The sequence below is a fragment of the Sceloporus undulatus genome, chromosome 1 (genome assembly GCF_019175285.1).
Source record: "Sceloporus undulatus isolate JIND9_A2432 ecotype Alabama chromosome 1, SceUnd_v1.1, whole genome shotgun sequence".
NCBI classification, from domain to species: domain Eukaryota; kingdom Metazoa; phylum Chordata; class Lepidosauria; order Squamata; family Phrynosomatidae; genus Sceloporus; species Sceloporus undulatus.
The window spans coordinates 208,143,919-208,162,239 of NC_056522.1; the positions used below are offsets into that span (position 1 = coordinate 208,143,919).

At 38.4% G+C, this 18,321-nt stretch overlaps 1 protein-coding gene across 6 annotated transcripts in view; it reads right to left on the bottom strand.

Moving 5' to 3' along the window:
* The window catches only part of METAP1D (methionyl aminopeptidase type 1D, mitochondrial), a 102,728-nt gene extending 84,407 nt beyond the window's left edge, over positions 1 to 18,321 (bottom strand). For 4 of the 6 annotated variants that reach the window (XM_042447203.1, XM_042447202.1, XM_042447199.1 and 1 more), the window contains exon 1: positions 18,171 to 18,321. In XM_042447203.1, coding sequence (XP_042303137.1) covers positions 18,171 to 18,234 — 64 coding nt within the window. In that variant the 5' untranslated portion in view covers positions 18,235 to 18,321. The remainder of the gene's footprint in view (positions 1 to 18,170) is intronic. The other 2 variants (XM_042447205.1, XM_042447204.1) reach the window with 2 other exon arrangements.

Sequence of the window (18,321 nt, forward strand, 5' to 3'; positions counted from 1 at the left end):
TTTTTTTTTTAATGCTGCAGTTTTCAGGCATTTTTTCATCTGAAAAGCACAAGGATGGTCCCTAAAACATGAAGAAGAAGAAAAAAAGAGTGCCACATAGAAAGCCCTCCTACCTCTATTTCTATCAGAGTCCTTCTCAAACTGATGATAGGATGTGATGTGACATTACTTCTAGTCACCATTCTGGGAAGATCTCTGTTGAAAATATAGGTATTTGGAAGCACCGCTGGTGGAATGCAGCCCACTGTGCGGTTGGAGGGGAGGAACGGGTCCCTAGATACTATGCTGTTGTCCACCCTGCTATAATAAATATATCATCCAATCAGAAAACAAACATTTATCGGGGGGTTACATCCCCCATTGAAAGGGCATATTAATGTTTTTTAAAAAACAGGGCTAGATACCATTTACTACAATAAATTTAAGAAAATAGGTGCAATGACATATCATATAAACAAACAGAAAACTATAAATAATCTGCTATCAGGAACATTCCCCTAGAAGTATTTAGTTACCATGGCAATATGGGCCTATTACATGGATAGAAGATGGCAGAAAATCCATCTCAAACTATGGTAGGCTCACACTTAAACCCATTATCTGAGGAGAAATACACACTTCAGTGTCATGTACATCCAATCCAACCTACTTATCATTTTGGAGGTATTTCTCAAACAGGAAACAAGGTGAACACATCAAAGAAGATAGTATTTCTTAATTGTATGGTCTCAGATGAATGAGTTCAGAGCAGTATAATCTTCTAAGTAAAAATCCTGATGAATATCCAGAACTTGGTTTATTACTGTGTTAAGCTTCACTTTCCCCCCTTGGCTCTCTCTTTGACTTGGTCCCTGGATCTGTGTCTGGCTCAGTTTGAGGAAGAGAAAATGTCACCAAGGTCTTTTAGTAGTAAACTTGAGAGCAGGAAAATGTTAAATGCTTTTTGCCATTGTGATTAATAGAAGCTGAAATACAGATCTGCCACTTTTATTTCATATTGTTACTGCTTTCCTGCAGGCTCTTTCCAATGGCAACAACCAATGGATGATTGTTAGAGCAGATCAGACTCAAACTTTCCCTGGAATCAGAGATTATTAAACTGGGGCTGTTGTATTTTGTTCATATCGTGAGAAGACAAGACTCAATAGAAAAGACTATAATGCTTGGTAAAGTGGAGGGCAGTACGAAAAGGGGAAGACCAGATATCAGGTGGCTAGACCTAATCAGAGAAGCCATGGCCATGACTCTGCAGGAACTGAGCGGGGCTGTTGAGGATAGGGTGACTTGGAGGTCTCTTATTCATAGGGTCTCCATGGGTAGAAGTCAACTTGAAGGCAGTTAATAATAAAACTGTCAATATAATGTTCTCATACATTTGTGTAAGATCATTGAGTAATATAGTGAGAAGCACTAAAGGATTTTCTTTGTCTACAGACTCTGGAATTCCATGGACTGTTAAACCCTAACATTGCCTGTCATTTTCCAAGTCTTCCGATTTAAGTTGCAGGTTACTACTGGCTTTTGAGAGGGTAGTTATTTTTGCCTGATGCTTTATATCCCAAGAAGTACTTCACTAGTAGTTTTTGCTATTTTTGCCGGGTTCCAAGACAGTGCTAATATGGAGGACTGTAAGGGCTGAAGTGCTGTTGAACATTTATTTGTTAGCTTTTGATGAATTACGGACTTACCTTCCACCCCAATATGGACTGCATTTTTCCACTTCTTAATCCTTCTGTTGCAGTCTGCACAGAATTGTTAAGATACAAATAGTGATACTTCTAAGAAAAAGTCATTTTTAATACAAATTTGAATTGATTGAGGCAGAGAACGCAGGACCTAGGCAACCATTATCATTGGGGCCATAATCTCCATAACTTCAAATTATTATTTATATATTTACATGACCATATCAAGAGACATCCTTGGAGGAGGGGGGATATTGTCCTCCAGATATTTCTGGATAACATATTTCACGAGCCCTTACTCTTTACTGTGCTGGCTTGGGCTGATGGGAACTGTCTGCCAAAAACATCTGAAGGGCCACCGTTACCCTCCTTATCCTAGCTCCATGAGACAAGATGTCAAAGTGCACTATAGTTTCCAAACAAGAGAGCTTCATTCAGTAAGATCTAAGACTGGAACAGTTTACTTCCAAGCTCCTACAATACATCCCTCATTTAGTTTGCTCTTTCATCCCCATAGATAACAGAAACTGGTTTCTAAATTAATGTACAGCTGCATGTTGTAAACATGGGATGTGGTGGCTTAGAAGTTAGGATGCTGAAAGTCGGCAGTTTGAGGCCCAAATGTTGTGTGATGGAGTGGACTCCTATCACTAGTCCCGGCTTCTGCCAACCTAGCAGTTGGAAAGCATGTAAAAGTGCAAGTACGTACCACTCTGATGGGAAAGTAACAGTGTTCCATGCAGTCATGCTGGCCACAGGGCCAAGGGAATGTCTTTGACAATGCTGGTTCCTCGGCTTAGGAGGTTAGGGATGAGCACTGAGCACTGCCCCTTATATCAGATACAACTAGACAAACTTGTCAAAAGGGAAACCTTTACCTTTCCCTATTGTAAAATGCCCAAATAATCTGCAGTTATAATTTTGCTTTCTTGTTTTGCTTTTTGAGTTCCAGTTCTAAAATATTGTTTTCTAATGTACTATATGCGTACTTTGCTCCAATTAAAGCTGGCATGACATGCAAACCCTGCTGTCAGATGGAGAAATGCAAGTTATGTAAGTGAAATTTATTCACATTTGGAATAGTGGCAGTACTGTACTTTATAAATTTAGATTATATAAATAAACCATTCCATGTAGAAATAAATAATGAATAAATAATGAATATTTAAAAGTTTACAGTGGACAGTCTGCAAGAGATGCCTAGTCAAATCTCTCACTCCAAAACTAACCATAATCCTGGATTCATAGTCTGACCCTCCCACATTTTGTGACCTGGTGACATGCTGCTTTATAAAAATGTTGTACAGTAATAATAGACAATAATAAAATTCTGTTAAAAAGAAATGAGATTATTTAATTTAAATCAAGGGAAAGGTTGATTTCATTTAGTCTCTTTAATTGTTAAGGAATTCCAAATGACTGATTTTTTTTTTCTCCTGGGAGGAAAAGGTGCACCTGTTAAACTACAATACAACAGTACATGAAATGCTATTTAACATTTTTATATAGCACTTTTATCTTCAAAGAGCTTTACAAATGCAAAATAATTAACCAGCCAAATAAGTGGGTAATATCTTCCTGACTGTAGACTAAGCATCCTCGTCTGCTTCATACCTTTCAGAGAAGCACCCCCAGAGTTCTCTGGTTCCTGATCTCACACTCTTTAATTTAAGAAAGACATGTAAAGAATATCTGTCGGAAGATATTTCCATTTCAAGAATTAGAAATTCACGGCCCAGTCTTTAAAACAAAACAAAACAATTTGAATCTACATGAAACCATCATTAATGAAAGTTAATTAACGAAATTAATGAAAGCCTACCCACTCTTATGACTATGGTCCAAAACACACTGCAGAAATAATCCAGTTTGAGACTGCTTTAACTGCCCTGGCTCAATGCTACAGAATTCTGGGAACTGTAGTTTTGTGAGACATTTAACCTTCTATGTTAGAGAGCCTCCGGTGCCGCAATAAATTACTTTCCCCAAGATCCCCTAGCACTGAGCCAGGGCAGTTAAAGTGGTCTCAAACTGGATTATTTCTGCAGTGTGTTTTGGACCACCAATTTCTTCAGTGTTAAGTACAGTATGTCAGTCAGAGTTAAACTATGACAAGAGACCCCTGTTATGAACGTCTAATTTCTTTAAAGTTAGGTCCATATATTGTACCAGAAAGATCTTTTTAAAAGCACAATTTTTTTCTTTAAAAAAGCAGAGCTTGCTGATCAAAAAGTAAACTTCCAATGGCTAGACAGCTAGCTGCAGATGTCTGAAAGTTTAGTTTCGGCAAAACCTTGAGATTTTTTATATATAGGTTTATTTCAACAATAAACATACTAAGATTAGAAATCTAAATTATTAGAATGGACAGCAGATTATACTATAACAGACTTTTATCTGACTACAAAAGAGTCTAAAATGGGTGAAAGAGAAAGAAATGAACTATCTGGTTATGGTGTTGGTTGGCACAAAGCAACCGAAGAAGGAAGAATGTCCTGGCATTCCAAGATCTTGTTTCTGAAATATTGAAAAAGAGGTGGGAATTCAAACCGTTCATATCCCAGTCCCAATCAGTAGGAATTAGACAGAAGGGGTTTCCGCTTTAAAGAAATTATCATGCATAACAACACATTTCAGATATTAGATATTTGTAGGCACTAGACATTGTGATTCCTAGAGAACTGAGACAACATTCACAAGAAAGAAAACCCAGCATCATAACTGGATGCAGATGATAAAGGCTATGAATGAAAAATAGTTCTGAAGAAGTAGGACATAAGAGGAAACCACAGATCACCTACAATGCCTTGAATGTTTTTCAGGATTTTCAGATCATAATTTGTCAATCTCAATCCTCTTGTCACTTGACTAGATCTACAACATAATTCTTCAATTTGAACTGCCATCTTCAGTCTTTTGTTTCCTGTCCGTACAATATATCATTTGATCGCCTTGTTGACTGCTTGCATTTTATCAACTGTTACTTTTTAAAACAACTCCAGTACGACCTGTGTACCCTGTCTTTTTCTCTTTTTTACTATAAATGTACTAATGATTAAACTAGAAATTAGTCCACCTACCTACTTACAAACTGCTTAAGGTTGCGTTCTTACATATATTCTTATATATATGCATGTTTTCATGTTCAGACTAATAGCCTTAATCAACCAAGACACCAAGATTTTAATATCTTATACATTAGTCCACTTTACCTTTAAATGCACAATGTTTTGTAATCATCTAATCATGTTAAATCTTTAACACTATGATATCTTGAATATCAGTAAAATATAAATATGTATCATGTGCTCTAAAGTCTAAATTTAATTGAGGAATGCCTAAATGATGAACTTAAACATGAAAGTTTCCCTGTGTTACTCCAAAGAAGATCAGCATGTTTTATTCTGACAGCCAATTTACTTTTGTGGACAAGCTCTTTTACTCTTGGTTGTGTTCCACATATTGTGTATTTTTTTTTGTTATTGTTAAATTGGTTGTTATTTTCTTCTAGGTTAATTAAGATCCAACAATATGTAATTACCTACTTCAAAGAAAATGTAGAGCTCGAGGAATTAAATTTATATAAAATTCAAACAGCTATGTAGCATATCAATGCATGTTTTTATGAAAACAATGACACAAATTCCAAACTCCTTGTTAGAATGGCTAAAAAAAAAGGGGGGGGGGTCAGAAAACAAATTCATTGCAGATCATTTCATGGTATGTTAAAACCATCAACCCCAGGTAACACCAAGGAATTTTGTGAGTTTTATGCCAAGCTTTTATTCAAAAGAAACTGTACCTACTTTTAACACTAATGAATTTATCTGATCTCTTAATATTAATCAGCCTATCATGAAAATGGATTTAAAGATGTTATTTCTAAATTGAAGCCAGATAATCAGGGGAATAATATAAAACAGTGTTTCTCAAATGGTAGGGGTGGGAACCCCCTGTCCAGGGTCATGTGAGAGTTGCTCAAGGGGGTGCCCTGATGCCTCCTTCTCCTCTTCCCAAACCTGTTCTGTCCTGGAAGAGAAAGGCAAAGAGGGTGCTTGGAGCCTCTGCCTGAAGGAGGAGGAGAGCTATTTCCTTATAAAATGTTAAAATATTAATATACATGAATGTCTGAATGAAAATACACACACTATACAAACAAAATATTTTTATTCAAATACGACTTTGAGTGGGAGGGGGTGATGTCCACATGTAGATGTGAAGGGAGTCACAAGGATAAAAACCTTGAAACTACTGATATAAAATCTTTTATCATGAACTTGCCCCTCTCAACTAATTAAGCTATGTAATGAAATAATAGATTTAAATTATTTTCCGTAAATTTGGCATATTCCAAGGATCATTACCATCCTCAAAGGAGATGAAAATAGCCTGCATGTTTCCACGTTCAGACTAATAGTTATCAAGGCACCAGCGTTTTATTATCCACAACCAGGATTAGCACCTTCATTACAAACTATATTAATTCAGATCACATTGGTTTCATGCCAATTCAAAAACTCCCTGATGCCATCTGAAGGTTACTGAATGTGGTGTTTCATTTAACCTTTTCAAAAACCCCATTAACTTTGATGTTTCTAGATACTTTAGAACGCTTCAACAGTATGGGATGGAATTACCTCTTTGGAGCCCTAAAAAGATGAACTTTGGCAGCAAATTTGTGAGAATTCGAGAAACTCTCTACTCCTATTTTCTTGCACAGAAGCACTAAGCAAAGCTGTTCACTCTCACTGTTATTGTCAATTGAACCCTTGGTCAATGTAATTAGGGATAATATGGACATCAGTGTCTCCAAAATTAATAATCACCAGCAAAAAATAGTTTATTTGCAGATGATGTTTTAACTTTCCAAGATAATCTGGAAGAATCCTTCCTGGCGCTGAAGGGCGGATATCTTTTGATATCTTTAATGCCCATGCTGGCTTTAGGATAAACTACTAAAAATAAAAATGATTATTTCTCAATGCTTCAGTAAAACAACAGGCTGAATGGCAAAAAATGACAAATTTACTATTGAACCCTTTGGGATACATATTTAAGTATCGCAATAACTGAACACTTAAACCAACTTATTCCTAGAAATTATAATCAAACTACCAATTGGATGAGATCTAAAGTTAAAATTTGGAAATCCTTAAAGTTGTCAGTGTTGGGTAAAATAGCTTGTGTGCTTTTCTGAAAATGCTTTAAATGCCAAATTTAAAATCTGGTGAAAAATGACAAACAATTTTGTCTTTAATAAAAAGCCTAGATTTAGAAAATCAATTAGGCATACCACATCTAGGCAAGGAGGTCTAGTAATCTCAGATGTTGAACTGTATTTTGCTGCATTTTAACTAAAGCAAATAACACATATTATTGCCCAGGACCCATCTACCAAATCAGAAAATCCAGAATTTTGAGACCACTTTTCAAAAGACTTCACTCTCTTTTTTTACTAAAAGAACTAGACTGAAATATTCAGTCAAAAATATCCGAAGTCCTTGGCTGAAACCATCACTAAAAGCTGGAATAAATTAATAGCCAAGGACACTTTTCAGATAGGATGTGAATAATCTATTGTTATATAAGGCAATATGTTATATTAATAAATTCATAATTTTTAAAAGGAACAATATGGGTCATGGCAATACATTGATGTTTCAGTTCCCGGATCACTAGTCTACTGATGTGGCAGGCCTACTGTACCTGAAAGCAGTCAAGCTATCCAGGCCCCTAAAACAGAAAATTCCACAGGTGTCTCCCCATTCCTTACTGTAATTATACAACAGAAGCAAAAGTAACCAACAACCTGCCATCCTTTTGAAATGCCAGAGACAGCTGTGTCTCTTTAAAGAGTTGCAATGTAACTGATTTCCCACCCATCTTAATAAAAAAATCAGCCCAATTATCGTTCACTACAAGCATGCAACAGGTTCAGGCTCACATCAAAACAGACCTAGCCATAAGAATAGTGCATACCCCCTGTTTACACTGATAAACTATGTGGTTTTATTTGCTATTACTGCATTTTGTTACTGTTTTTTTTTTTAATGTAATATAAAAAAAAATGTAACATTTTAATCCTCTTTTACTGCAAGTTACTTAAGCTGCAAAAGCTTTTTTTCTGCTCAGGAAGAAGTAAATATGGCTGTAAATATGTAATTAATAGTATGGCAACATTTTTATGTGGAAATATGTGACAAAACGTGGGTCCTCTTTCATTTGGGACGAAGTTTACCTACCACTATGCTATGAACTCAGTGCACTCAAACTTTCAAGAACCTCATACAATATTCACTGAAGTGACTCAAAGATGTACAGCAACAATGGTTGCTAAATTTTGCCTTTGTTTAATCAACCAGGTTTTTTAAAAAAATTTTTTTAAGGGAATAAGAGTCACTCAAAACTGACAGAATAGACAAACACTGTTAACCTATGTATTAGTTTTAATTCTTCCCGGAATGTTAAAAAATAATTAAGAAGTAGCGCTAGAAATAAGTTCAATTTTCTTTTGTCACTGTTGTCACATCCCTTGTAAACAGCAATCAAGGCAATACATCTTGAATGGTTTGTATTTGTGTTACTTAAAGAGAGCCAGTCTACTGAAGTTACTGACAACTGAAAAGGGACTTCATTGGGGCGACGTCCAATAGCTCAGACTCGTAAGGCTATATGTATGAAGCACAAAAAGAGAGGTGAAAACAAGAACTGAGCCTTGAACACAGGATTCTTTTGACTCCCTTGGGAATCCCAGTACTACAAAGCTCTAAATTCCTTAACACAAGGGATCATGTTCATCGTTTACAACAGTGCAGCTGGGCCTACGTCCAGGTAGCCCGCTTGTCTAACCTTGATGAAATACCGGCGCCACCAGATAACAGTAGTGGTCAGAGAGCCTGTCAGGGGTTTGTAACTGAAGACCAAAAAATGAAATTAGCACACTACTTTAGCCAAAGGGCTTCTTTCTGCAACAGGCAATAACTCCAAGATACAGACCAGACAGACGAAAGCCAAATCATTCTACTCAACCCCATATAGTAATTGCTGAATTATGTCTTTTTAAAAACACTGTGATATGGATTTTTTTAAAAAAACAACTGAAATTTCTACCACGCACTGTACAAAAATAGGTAACTTAGTGTCTTGAGAAAGTAGTACCCATCAGAAAAGAGAAAGACTAAAAACAGCACCATCTTTTCTTGGTTTTATGAAATAAATCATCATCATCATCATCATCATCATCATCATCATCATCTATTTTTAAAACCTACAATTAAAATAATTTTAAAAACAGCTTTAAAACAGTACAGCTAAAAGCAGTAGAGCACCCTGGTAAAAGCACAGTAGGAAAAACAAAACAAAACAAAACAAAAAAAGAATTATTGAAAGCCTGTCAGAATAAGTCCTTGCTTGCTAGCAGATGGAAAGCAAAAAGATCTCCATTCTATCTTCCCTACAATGGGAATTTCAGAGTCTAAGAGCAGCCATCATGAAAGCCACGTCTTGTGTCCCTACCAGACTGCCCTGTCTGGGTACTGGGACTGCGAGAAGGGCCTTATGTGAAGATCTCAGGCCCCAAGCAGGCTCCTATGGGAAGACAAAAGTACATATTTATATAACAGTTTGGTCACCCTAGCTGATTAATATTATGCCTAACTTCTATACAGTACACATAGCTCTGGCAGCAAGGTTAAAAGGGGTACAAGCTCCAAACTTCCAAAAAGAAAAGAAAAATCAGGGAAGTGCAAGATGGATGGGATGGGATTCTGAGGGGTCACAAGCATTCCTAGTGAGAAGAAGTGGTATTATCTCCCACTGCAAGCAAAAGCAATTGAGCACTGGCAAACCATGGTTCCATGGATCTCCACCTTATGGTGTCAGGCACTACTTTCTGCATCCTGGCTTTGGCTGAGGATCATCAGAAAGCTAATTTAAACCAGCCTCTAAGTACTCTGCCTTTATCATCAGAATTAAATTTTGTGATAATGTAGCAAGCCAGCATGGCATGAAGTGGTTTGAGTGTTGGATTAGGATTCTGGGAAACCAAGGTTCGAATCCCTGCTCAGTTGTGGAAACCAGTTGGGCGACCTTGGGCAAGTCATACTCTCTCAGCCTCAGAGGATAGCAGATCAACCCCCCTCTGAACAAATTCTGTCAAGAAAACCCTGTTATAGGGTTTGCCTTAGCGTCACACCATAAGTCACAAATGACTTGAAGGCACATAACAATAACAAAGTCTAACAGACTGTTGAAAAGGCAAAGGGGATGGAGAGAAGGAATCAAAGGGGCAAAACAGACCACCCCAAAGGAGTGGCTCCACACCGCCCCTTTCAGCATTGGATCGGGGTTGCAGCAACTACACACTGAGGCCCTGATCCGGTGCTTTGCTGGCTCTAAAGAAGAGGACTTTTAAGGGGGTAAACTAGACTGATGACACCAAAGTATATCCTATGGGGAGGGAGTCAGTCTTTATTTAAACTATTTTAAAATTGCTCTTCAGTCGAATAGATAGCAGAGTGTTAAAGAATATGCATCAAAACTAAAACAGGCCATAAATATGATACAATAAGACTATAAGAACATTCATAACACTAGCCCCTGGGTTACATAAGGATTTGGGTCCACAGTGCTGAATTCAGCAGGTCTTTGTTTTGTGGAAATGTGTTTTTGGTACAATACTCTTAAACACAGGGGCAGAATTCAGAGACATAGCCATGTTAGTGTGGAATATCAGTATGCAAAGGGATCTTGTAGCACCTTTGAGACAGTGTGAAAAAAGTTGTAGTATAAGCTTTCATAGACTTGGTCTACTTCCACAGATGCATGCATTCATCTGAGAAAATTGACCCAGGGCCGAAACAGATGGCCCTGAAGGAGTACTTTGATGCTGCCACTTGGATCACTAGATCAGGGCTGTGGCAACCACATGTCATGGCCCCGATCCGGCTTTCTGCCGACCCTAAAAAAAGCGGCAGAAAACCACTCTTTTTTGAGCTAGCAAAACACTGGCTTTTCCTGTGGCGTGTGGTATATAAACACCATGTTGCTGAAGCGCTGTAAAGCTACCCACCATGTGGGTGGACAGCTTCACAGTGTCTTCCTGCCGGCCTGGGGGCATGCGTCGTCTAAATGACACGTCCCCTAGCCACCGGGAAGCCACCTCAAAGGGTCTGTCTGTTTCGTCCCCAAGTCTACAAAAGCTTATGCTACAAATTCTTTCACTCAGTTAGTCCCTTTGCACACTCTTAAACATGTTTACTTAAGCAAATGCGTTGAGGATTATGGCCTTAATACTGATTGCAATCAACACAGGATCATGCAGTGTATCTGTTTTCTCACTTGTTTTTCAAAGTGTATATTCCATTTCTATTTTGCAGCATAGACAATTATGTCACTTTAAGATTCATCCTGCTGCATAAAAAAGTGTGAAATTAAATCCTGAAAACCAGATACTACTGTTTTATTGATATGCAAATGTATATGTATTCAGGCTGCAACCATGTACACACTTACCTTGAAGTCCCATTTAATTCAACAGATCTTACCCTGAATAGAGGCACACAGGATTGTGCTGTCAGGAGTTTAGGTGAGCAAACTGTGGCCTGTGGGGCACATACAGCTCCTGGATTCAGCCTTAAGCTCACCAACCCCATTATTTTAAACCAATGTGATTTTGGGGCAGCACAAAGCTTCATTCCAAGTAGTGCATTCAGTTCTAGGCACCTCATTTTAGGAAGGATACAGACAAGTTGGAGTGGGTTCAGAGAAAAGGGCAACAAGGCTATAGAGAATAAATCATATGAGGAAAGATTGCAGGACCTGCACATGTTCAGCCTGGTGAAAAGAAGACTGTGGGGTGACATGAATGTACTCTTTAAAACCTCAAGGGCTGTCACAGAGAGAAAGAGGCAACAGGCAAGGCTGTTTTTTGCTGCTCCAGAAGGTAGGATCAGGTCCAGTAGTTTGAAGTTTCAAGAGAGTAATTTTGATTGAACCTTAAAAGGAAGTTCATGACCCTAAAAGCAGTTGGGCAATGGAACCAATTACGTAGAGAGCAGTGGTGTGTGTTAATGTTGCTAGGGCCTGGTCCAGACGGACGCGAAAGGACGCCCTCGTCACGTGCGAGGGGCAGCACTTCTAGATGCCCCTCGCACGTGACGACGGAGTCAAAATGGCAGCACCCTGTACAGATGGGCACCACCATCGTTACATGCTGGACACATAGTGTCTGCACGTCACAGTGCCATTATGACGTCGCAAGAAGAACCTGCTTTTTGTGGGTTCTTTTTGGTCCGCGGGGAAATCCCGCAGTCTGTAGGCTGTGGGTTCTACGTGGACAAAAACTAGGCGCTGGGAGACTGTCCTTTTTGGCCGGTCTGTCCCACGCCTAGGTTTTCAAAAGAGCAATAGGGACAGTTGAAATTCATGGCATGCAGGGTTGACAATCAGAAAGTAGCTATCAAGAACTTCATGTTCTGCTTAATTACCAAATGAAAATACAGTCAGCCCTTCACATCCATGGATTTTTTTATCCACGGATTCAAGTATCCACAGCTTGAAAATATTTTTTAAAAGTATAAATTCCAAATAGCAAACCTTGATTTTGCTATTTTATATAAGAGATACCATTTTACTGTGTCACTGCATTTAATGGGACTTGAGCATACACAGATTTTGGTATCCTCTGAGGATCCTGGAACCAAACCCCAGGCCCCTGTATTGATTTGAGTTAATTTAGCCATGTGCTTTTCTGTAAAATTGTCTACCTCTATAAATTACATGATGCACACATACTCAGGAGTAGCTGTTCTGGCCATACAACAAAATAAAACATAATACAAAAGCCACAAAAAAAGTGATACCCTTATTGGCCATCCAAAATAAATAAAACACAGAATGCAAGCTTTTGAAGCTTTCCTGGCTTCTTTATCAGGCAAATTTTTAAAAAAATCATACAGAAGGAAGAAAGAGTGATGGTGCTGGTGTCACAGGCCTCTATTTTGTATAGATGTTGTCTCTATTGTGTTTGGAGGGATCTCAGTGCAGGCCAAGGGGAAGCTTTAATAAGAGGGAAGTAAGGACTGGGACTTAACTTTGAGGTTTTACCTCCAACAAAGGTAAAAGTTTTGGTATGGGCTATGGCCGAGCTTTACCTATACAGCATCAAAAGTTTTTTCCAGATATAGCGGTACAGAGACTTGAAAAATTCAACTTCCTCTGCCTAATAAAGGGGCTTGTGACTTCACAAGGGATGGAGAGACCCTGGATCCCAAAAGGAATTACTTTTCTGCTGCTAACGAAGTTTAAATTTCATTGCCTTTTGTCTTGGTCTCTGCATGACCAAGGAGTTTATCAGACAAGGGAAATTGGAAGTATAATCCAATGGCAATCCAAATGCAATCATGGGGTTTAACGTTATTGCGTGATAGACTACCACACGCAATTTCGGGCAATGGGAAGTTAATCCGAACGCAATCATGGGGGTTCATGTTAATGCGTGATAGACTACCACATGCAATTTTGGGCAATGGCAAGCTATTTTGGGCAATGGGGAGTCAGTTCGAATGCAATTCGAATTCACGTAAATTCGCTGAACTAGCGAATTCACATGAATGTGTTCTGGGCCCACTTTCTTTTCATTCGAAATTAAGAGAAATTCCTCCCATGTGATAAACTCCCAAGAGAAATGTGACTCTGGCCTGGATGGAGATCCCTCCAAACCAACTGAACTACAATAGAGGCAATATCTACCGTATACAAAATACAGGTCTGTGATTCCAACACTGTTACTCGTTTTTAATTTGTATGATTTTTAAAATATAAACTGTCAACATCTCTCTAATTATAGGTTTATTTTTACAAATAGCGCTCAAATCCTGTAAATGTCACAATTTTGCCACCTCTGATATTAAGAATATCGTATTTATCAGCGAATCATGGATGACTGATAATTGGGCAGATTGGGAAATAGTATAGGAGTGTTAATATTTCCTGTTTTTGCTTTGACTACCTTAAATGGTTTAGTGTTTTTGAAAGACTTTTGCTCTTTCCTTCTCCTTAGATAGGGATTTCCTGCATGTAACCCCCCCATTCAAACTCTCTCTCAAGATTTTCAACTGAACTGTTGGTTTTCCATCTTACTCCTCTCTCAACTTTCTTTGGAAAGATAGTAAGATAAAGATTTCTTTCTACAAGAACTATTCCTAGCTAGATTAGAATATAGCCCTTTATGTAAATATAGATTAAAGCCATTAATAAACTTTTGATTGAACTACAAGCTACATGTATTGTTTTTGGCGTCAGTCTCAGTTCTTAGGGACATTTCTGCTACACTGCTAATATAAAGCTAGACCTTAACAGGCTTGGCTTTGACATTTTTGATATTTAATATTTTTGTTTCTTTATCAAAGGCTAAAGCCTTATGAAACTTAAATTACCCTACAGGGTTTGGTCACTTTGCTGCTCGCCTGTTAACTCCAAATCATTTATGAACATGTTTAAAATCCTCAGTCCAACAACTGTTCTTGGGGACATTTCAAGAACTGACCATTTATTTCTGTTCCCTGATTTCTGCTCTTTCATCAGATACTGATACATAAAAATCATCGATAGAAAGAGTTGTAACACATGCTTATTTTAAAAAGAATACATGAAGCAGCATTCCAATTAAGGCTCTGACCTATTTTCTAATATTGTGACATAAACTGTATGAACTAATGGTTTCATTAATGCAGGTATTAAACCTGAAAATGCATACAGAGTGATATCACATAAAATTTAACTTTATTATCAGCAGCAAATTTAATGATACACCACCTTTTCTTTTTTGCTTGTTGGATCATGGAAGAAAATATGCTTTCCTAAGCATCAGCCAAGAGCCAAGGGATGATTTATTAAATAAGTGACTTCTTGTAAACATCATTATTTTCCTTTAGGTCAACATCCTTCGTGTTCGAAAAGTCACAAATAAGGGAAAAAATTATAGCTTTCCTATTTGGTTTTGGATTTCAAATATAAAATCAAGCATTTATCCAGGAACTGAATATTTCTGAAGATTAAGAGCCACTTAAAAGAAGATGCGAAGAGTGCCGGTTCCATAATGATTCAGCTTTTCAAAATCAGTAAATCAGCGTGCATAAGGATAATGCTGTCTCTCATGCCTCTTTAAGATGGTTTTCAAAATCATTACTCTGATTTTTGTTATTAGCAATGGGAGTATTACTCTTATGCAATTATTTTTAATACTTGAAAACTGTTTCAGTGAATAATTAGAACATTTACAATCTACTACAATAGTATAATCAATCATATCTACATAGGAAGACTATATCAGAGCTCAGACAGACAACAAATGTACTGTTTTAAAATTATGCTTAAACCTCTCTTTTTTAATGAAAAAAATACCAGTACAGCAAACCTTTTCTTCATTTCCAAACATGGACCCCAATCCAGACAAAGTTATTGAAGCAAAAATCAATGGGCCAAGTCAGCTGCAATGAAAATTGAAGTTCTTTGCACACTTTGCTGGGAATAAACTCCCTTGAAGCAACCAGGCATATTTCTGTGTAAACATGTATGAGATTGTGCACTAACTTGAAACATGTCTCCTGTTTCTTCAACAGAACCGGATGCTCCACAGTTTTTGCTCCACTTGCACAAACTTAGAGCCTAGTGATTTCAATATGATGAATCCTATTGAAGGACTTTATTTTGAACTTTTACATACTTTTACCTAGTTTCATTTTCACAGAGGATCGCTTGAATACTTTTATTGTTATCCTTTGTTTTTCTTATTTGCTATGCTACCAGTACAATATTCAGAATGACAAAAGTTCCTTCCCCACATCACAAAAAATTCTCTTAATGAAGTAGGTACATATTTTGCCAGAGAAACAAAATACCACCCCTTAACTTATAGGAATAACATCTGAACTTGCACACAATATGTTATTACAAACTTTACAGTATTTGTTTACTTTAAGATGCAGCCTATTAGTACTACTCCTGCAATGAAAATTAACAACAGGCAAATTCTTGTCTTAACTACACAAGATGAAGCTGAAAATGGCTGTTGAGATCCCCTTCTTCAATTAAAAAGCCATAACAGAGGCTGTCCAGTTTCAAGCAATATTTTTATAATCAATTTAGTATAAAGTTATTTATGCACATCAAAAGCTTAGGTCCATAAAGAACCACGAGATCTCAAACAATAAATGATTACATCTATATTCGTGTAATAATCACCAGAACAGACAACAGGGCAGTGACAAAGTTGTGCATATGCTTGGGTAACAGGTGCAACCATTGGAACTGCCATTCTTTCAGGCAGCACAACTCAGGGGCCCCTTGGAAAGAGTAGACCAGCCAGAATTTGGACACTTGGGTTTTTTTGGGTTTTTTTGAAGGGGGATTGACATTATACCCACATTCCTCCAGCTCCTTATTTCCCCAGCATGGCCCATCGCAGTGTCAACTGGGGGATTCTGGGAGTTGTAGTTCAAAAAAGTAACTGACCCAAGCTTTCACTCGCCTTCCCCTGCTTAACCATCTTCCTAGTTTTGTTCGTCAAAAACTCTCACCACCATCCCATCTGGAAAGTGCCAGCCATGTTGGGGAAGGCTATATGAGACAGTATCAAAGACAAACCAATTTTCTGCTTCAAAATAAAGCAGCTTCATATATGGAAGTGCAAGAAATGCAGTTAAGGCACATAAACCCATTTTCTTCATATGACTAGAGTCAGCAACAAAAGCACGCTCGGGAGAACACAATTAACAAATTTAAAATGCAGTGCCATGGAGAACTTAACATTGTTGAACTCCGACTATGCCATTGTGACTTAGGCGCCATTGAAACTACCGAGCATGTTCTCCTTTATTGCCCGTTTTATAGGGATGTCCGTAACCAACTGATCTATCCGATCATAAACAAATTCCCAGGTAATACCGATCTATTTTACTTACGCCTCCTTCTGGATAGTCGTGACCCTAGTATGATCCGTAAGGTGGCCAAATTCTGCTACATTGTGTGTAAAATCCGCCCTCAATTGGTAAATGAAAATTTTACTGCTGCATAGATGATTTGACCCGGCATTATTGTAACTGTAATTGTTTAAGTACTATTCATGCCCAGGTATGTACAATGTATATTGTAAATTATACTGATGCTGTTTTTCTTTTCTTTTATTTTTATACTGGTCAAAGACCGAATAAACTATATTACATTACATTAACATTGTTTATTCATCTTTGGTATAGTTTTATCTCCTCCTCTTCCACCCAAGAAACTGGGAAGCAGCCTAGGAGTGTTTGAATTGGTGTGAACGAAGAGCCAGTGTGATGTAGTGGCTTGAGCACTGGACTTCAGCTTTGGGAGACCAGGCTCTGAATCTCTGGACAGCCACAAAAACCCAAATGGGTGACCTTGGGTAAGTCACACTCTCTCAGCCTAAGAATAGATCTTGCCGATAAAACCCTGAGGAAGTAGACCAAATCTACAAAAGATTATGCTACAACTTCTCCTGCTCACTTAGTCTCAAAGGTGCTACAAGATCATCCCTTTGTGTACTAATAAAACCCTGTGATAGTTCTGCCTTAGGGGTGCCAAAAATCAGAAACCACCTGACAACAAAGCATGGCTGCGAATAAATGAAACCAGTACTGTGTATTTGAACAGATTAATATAGTACTATATGTCAAATGCATCTTTCCTAAAAGACAAGGGAAACAAACAGTGTTTGCTTCACTAGGATCCAAAACACACTGCAGAAATAATCCAGTTTGAGACCACTTTAACTGCCCTGGCTCTATACTGAGGAATTCTGGGAACTGTAGTTTTGTGAGACATTTAGCTTTCTCTGTCAGAGAGGTCTGGTGCCACTACAAACTACAGTTCCCATGATTCCCTAGCACTGAGACTGGGCAGCTAAAGCGGTCTCAAACTGGATTATTTAAGCAGTGTCTTTTGCACCCTTGGGACTAACTGAAAGCAGGTGACTATATATGTCCTCTCTGCAGAAGGGAGGACATTCTAGAAAAATGGAGGCCGTGACAAGATACAGGCCGAAAACACTCATATAGGTGTAACTTCATGCTTCTTGGCGATGCTCCAAATGGAGGGCATTTTGAGATTCCCCCTGGGCAGAAGGTGGAAATGGAGGCCAAATCCTGGGAAAGGAGGCCCAATAGTCGCCCAGTGAGGGTTGCCATAATTGTCCACTTTTACCAGCGCGGCCCGAAAAGAAGCTGGTAGCATGGACTTTCGTAGGCTTGAGTCTACTTCCTCAGGTGCATGTTCACTTTAGTTCTATATAAATATTCAGAACAGAAGGCAGGGTGATAAGCATTTTGCCCTTATAAAGGCCCAGGGAGAGGGAAAGGTAACGCATGCGCAGTCTCTCCTCCTCTGTGAACCCTCTCCCCCTCCCGCAAGTCTTCCACTTTCCTCGCTCTGGCAGAAAGCCTTCAGCCTCTCCCAATTCCTTACCCTTCAACAGCCGCGGAAGCATGTCAACAGCAGCCCTGGGCGCCGCCATCTTGGACAAGCGCATTCAGTCACGTGATTGGGGGCAGTAACCAATGGAGTTGAGGTCGGTGGCTCCTGGGGCCAAAAGGTGAGTGCGACGGAGGAGGGGGGA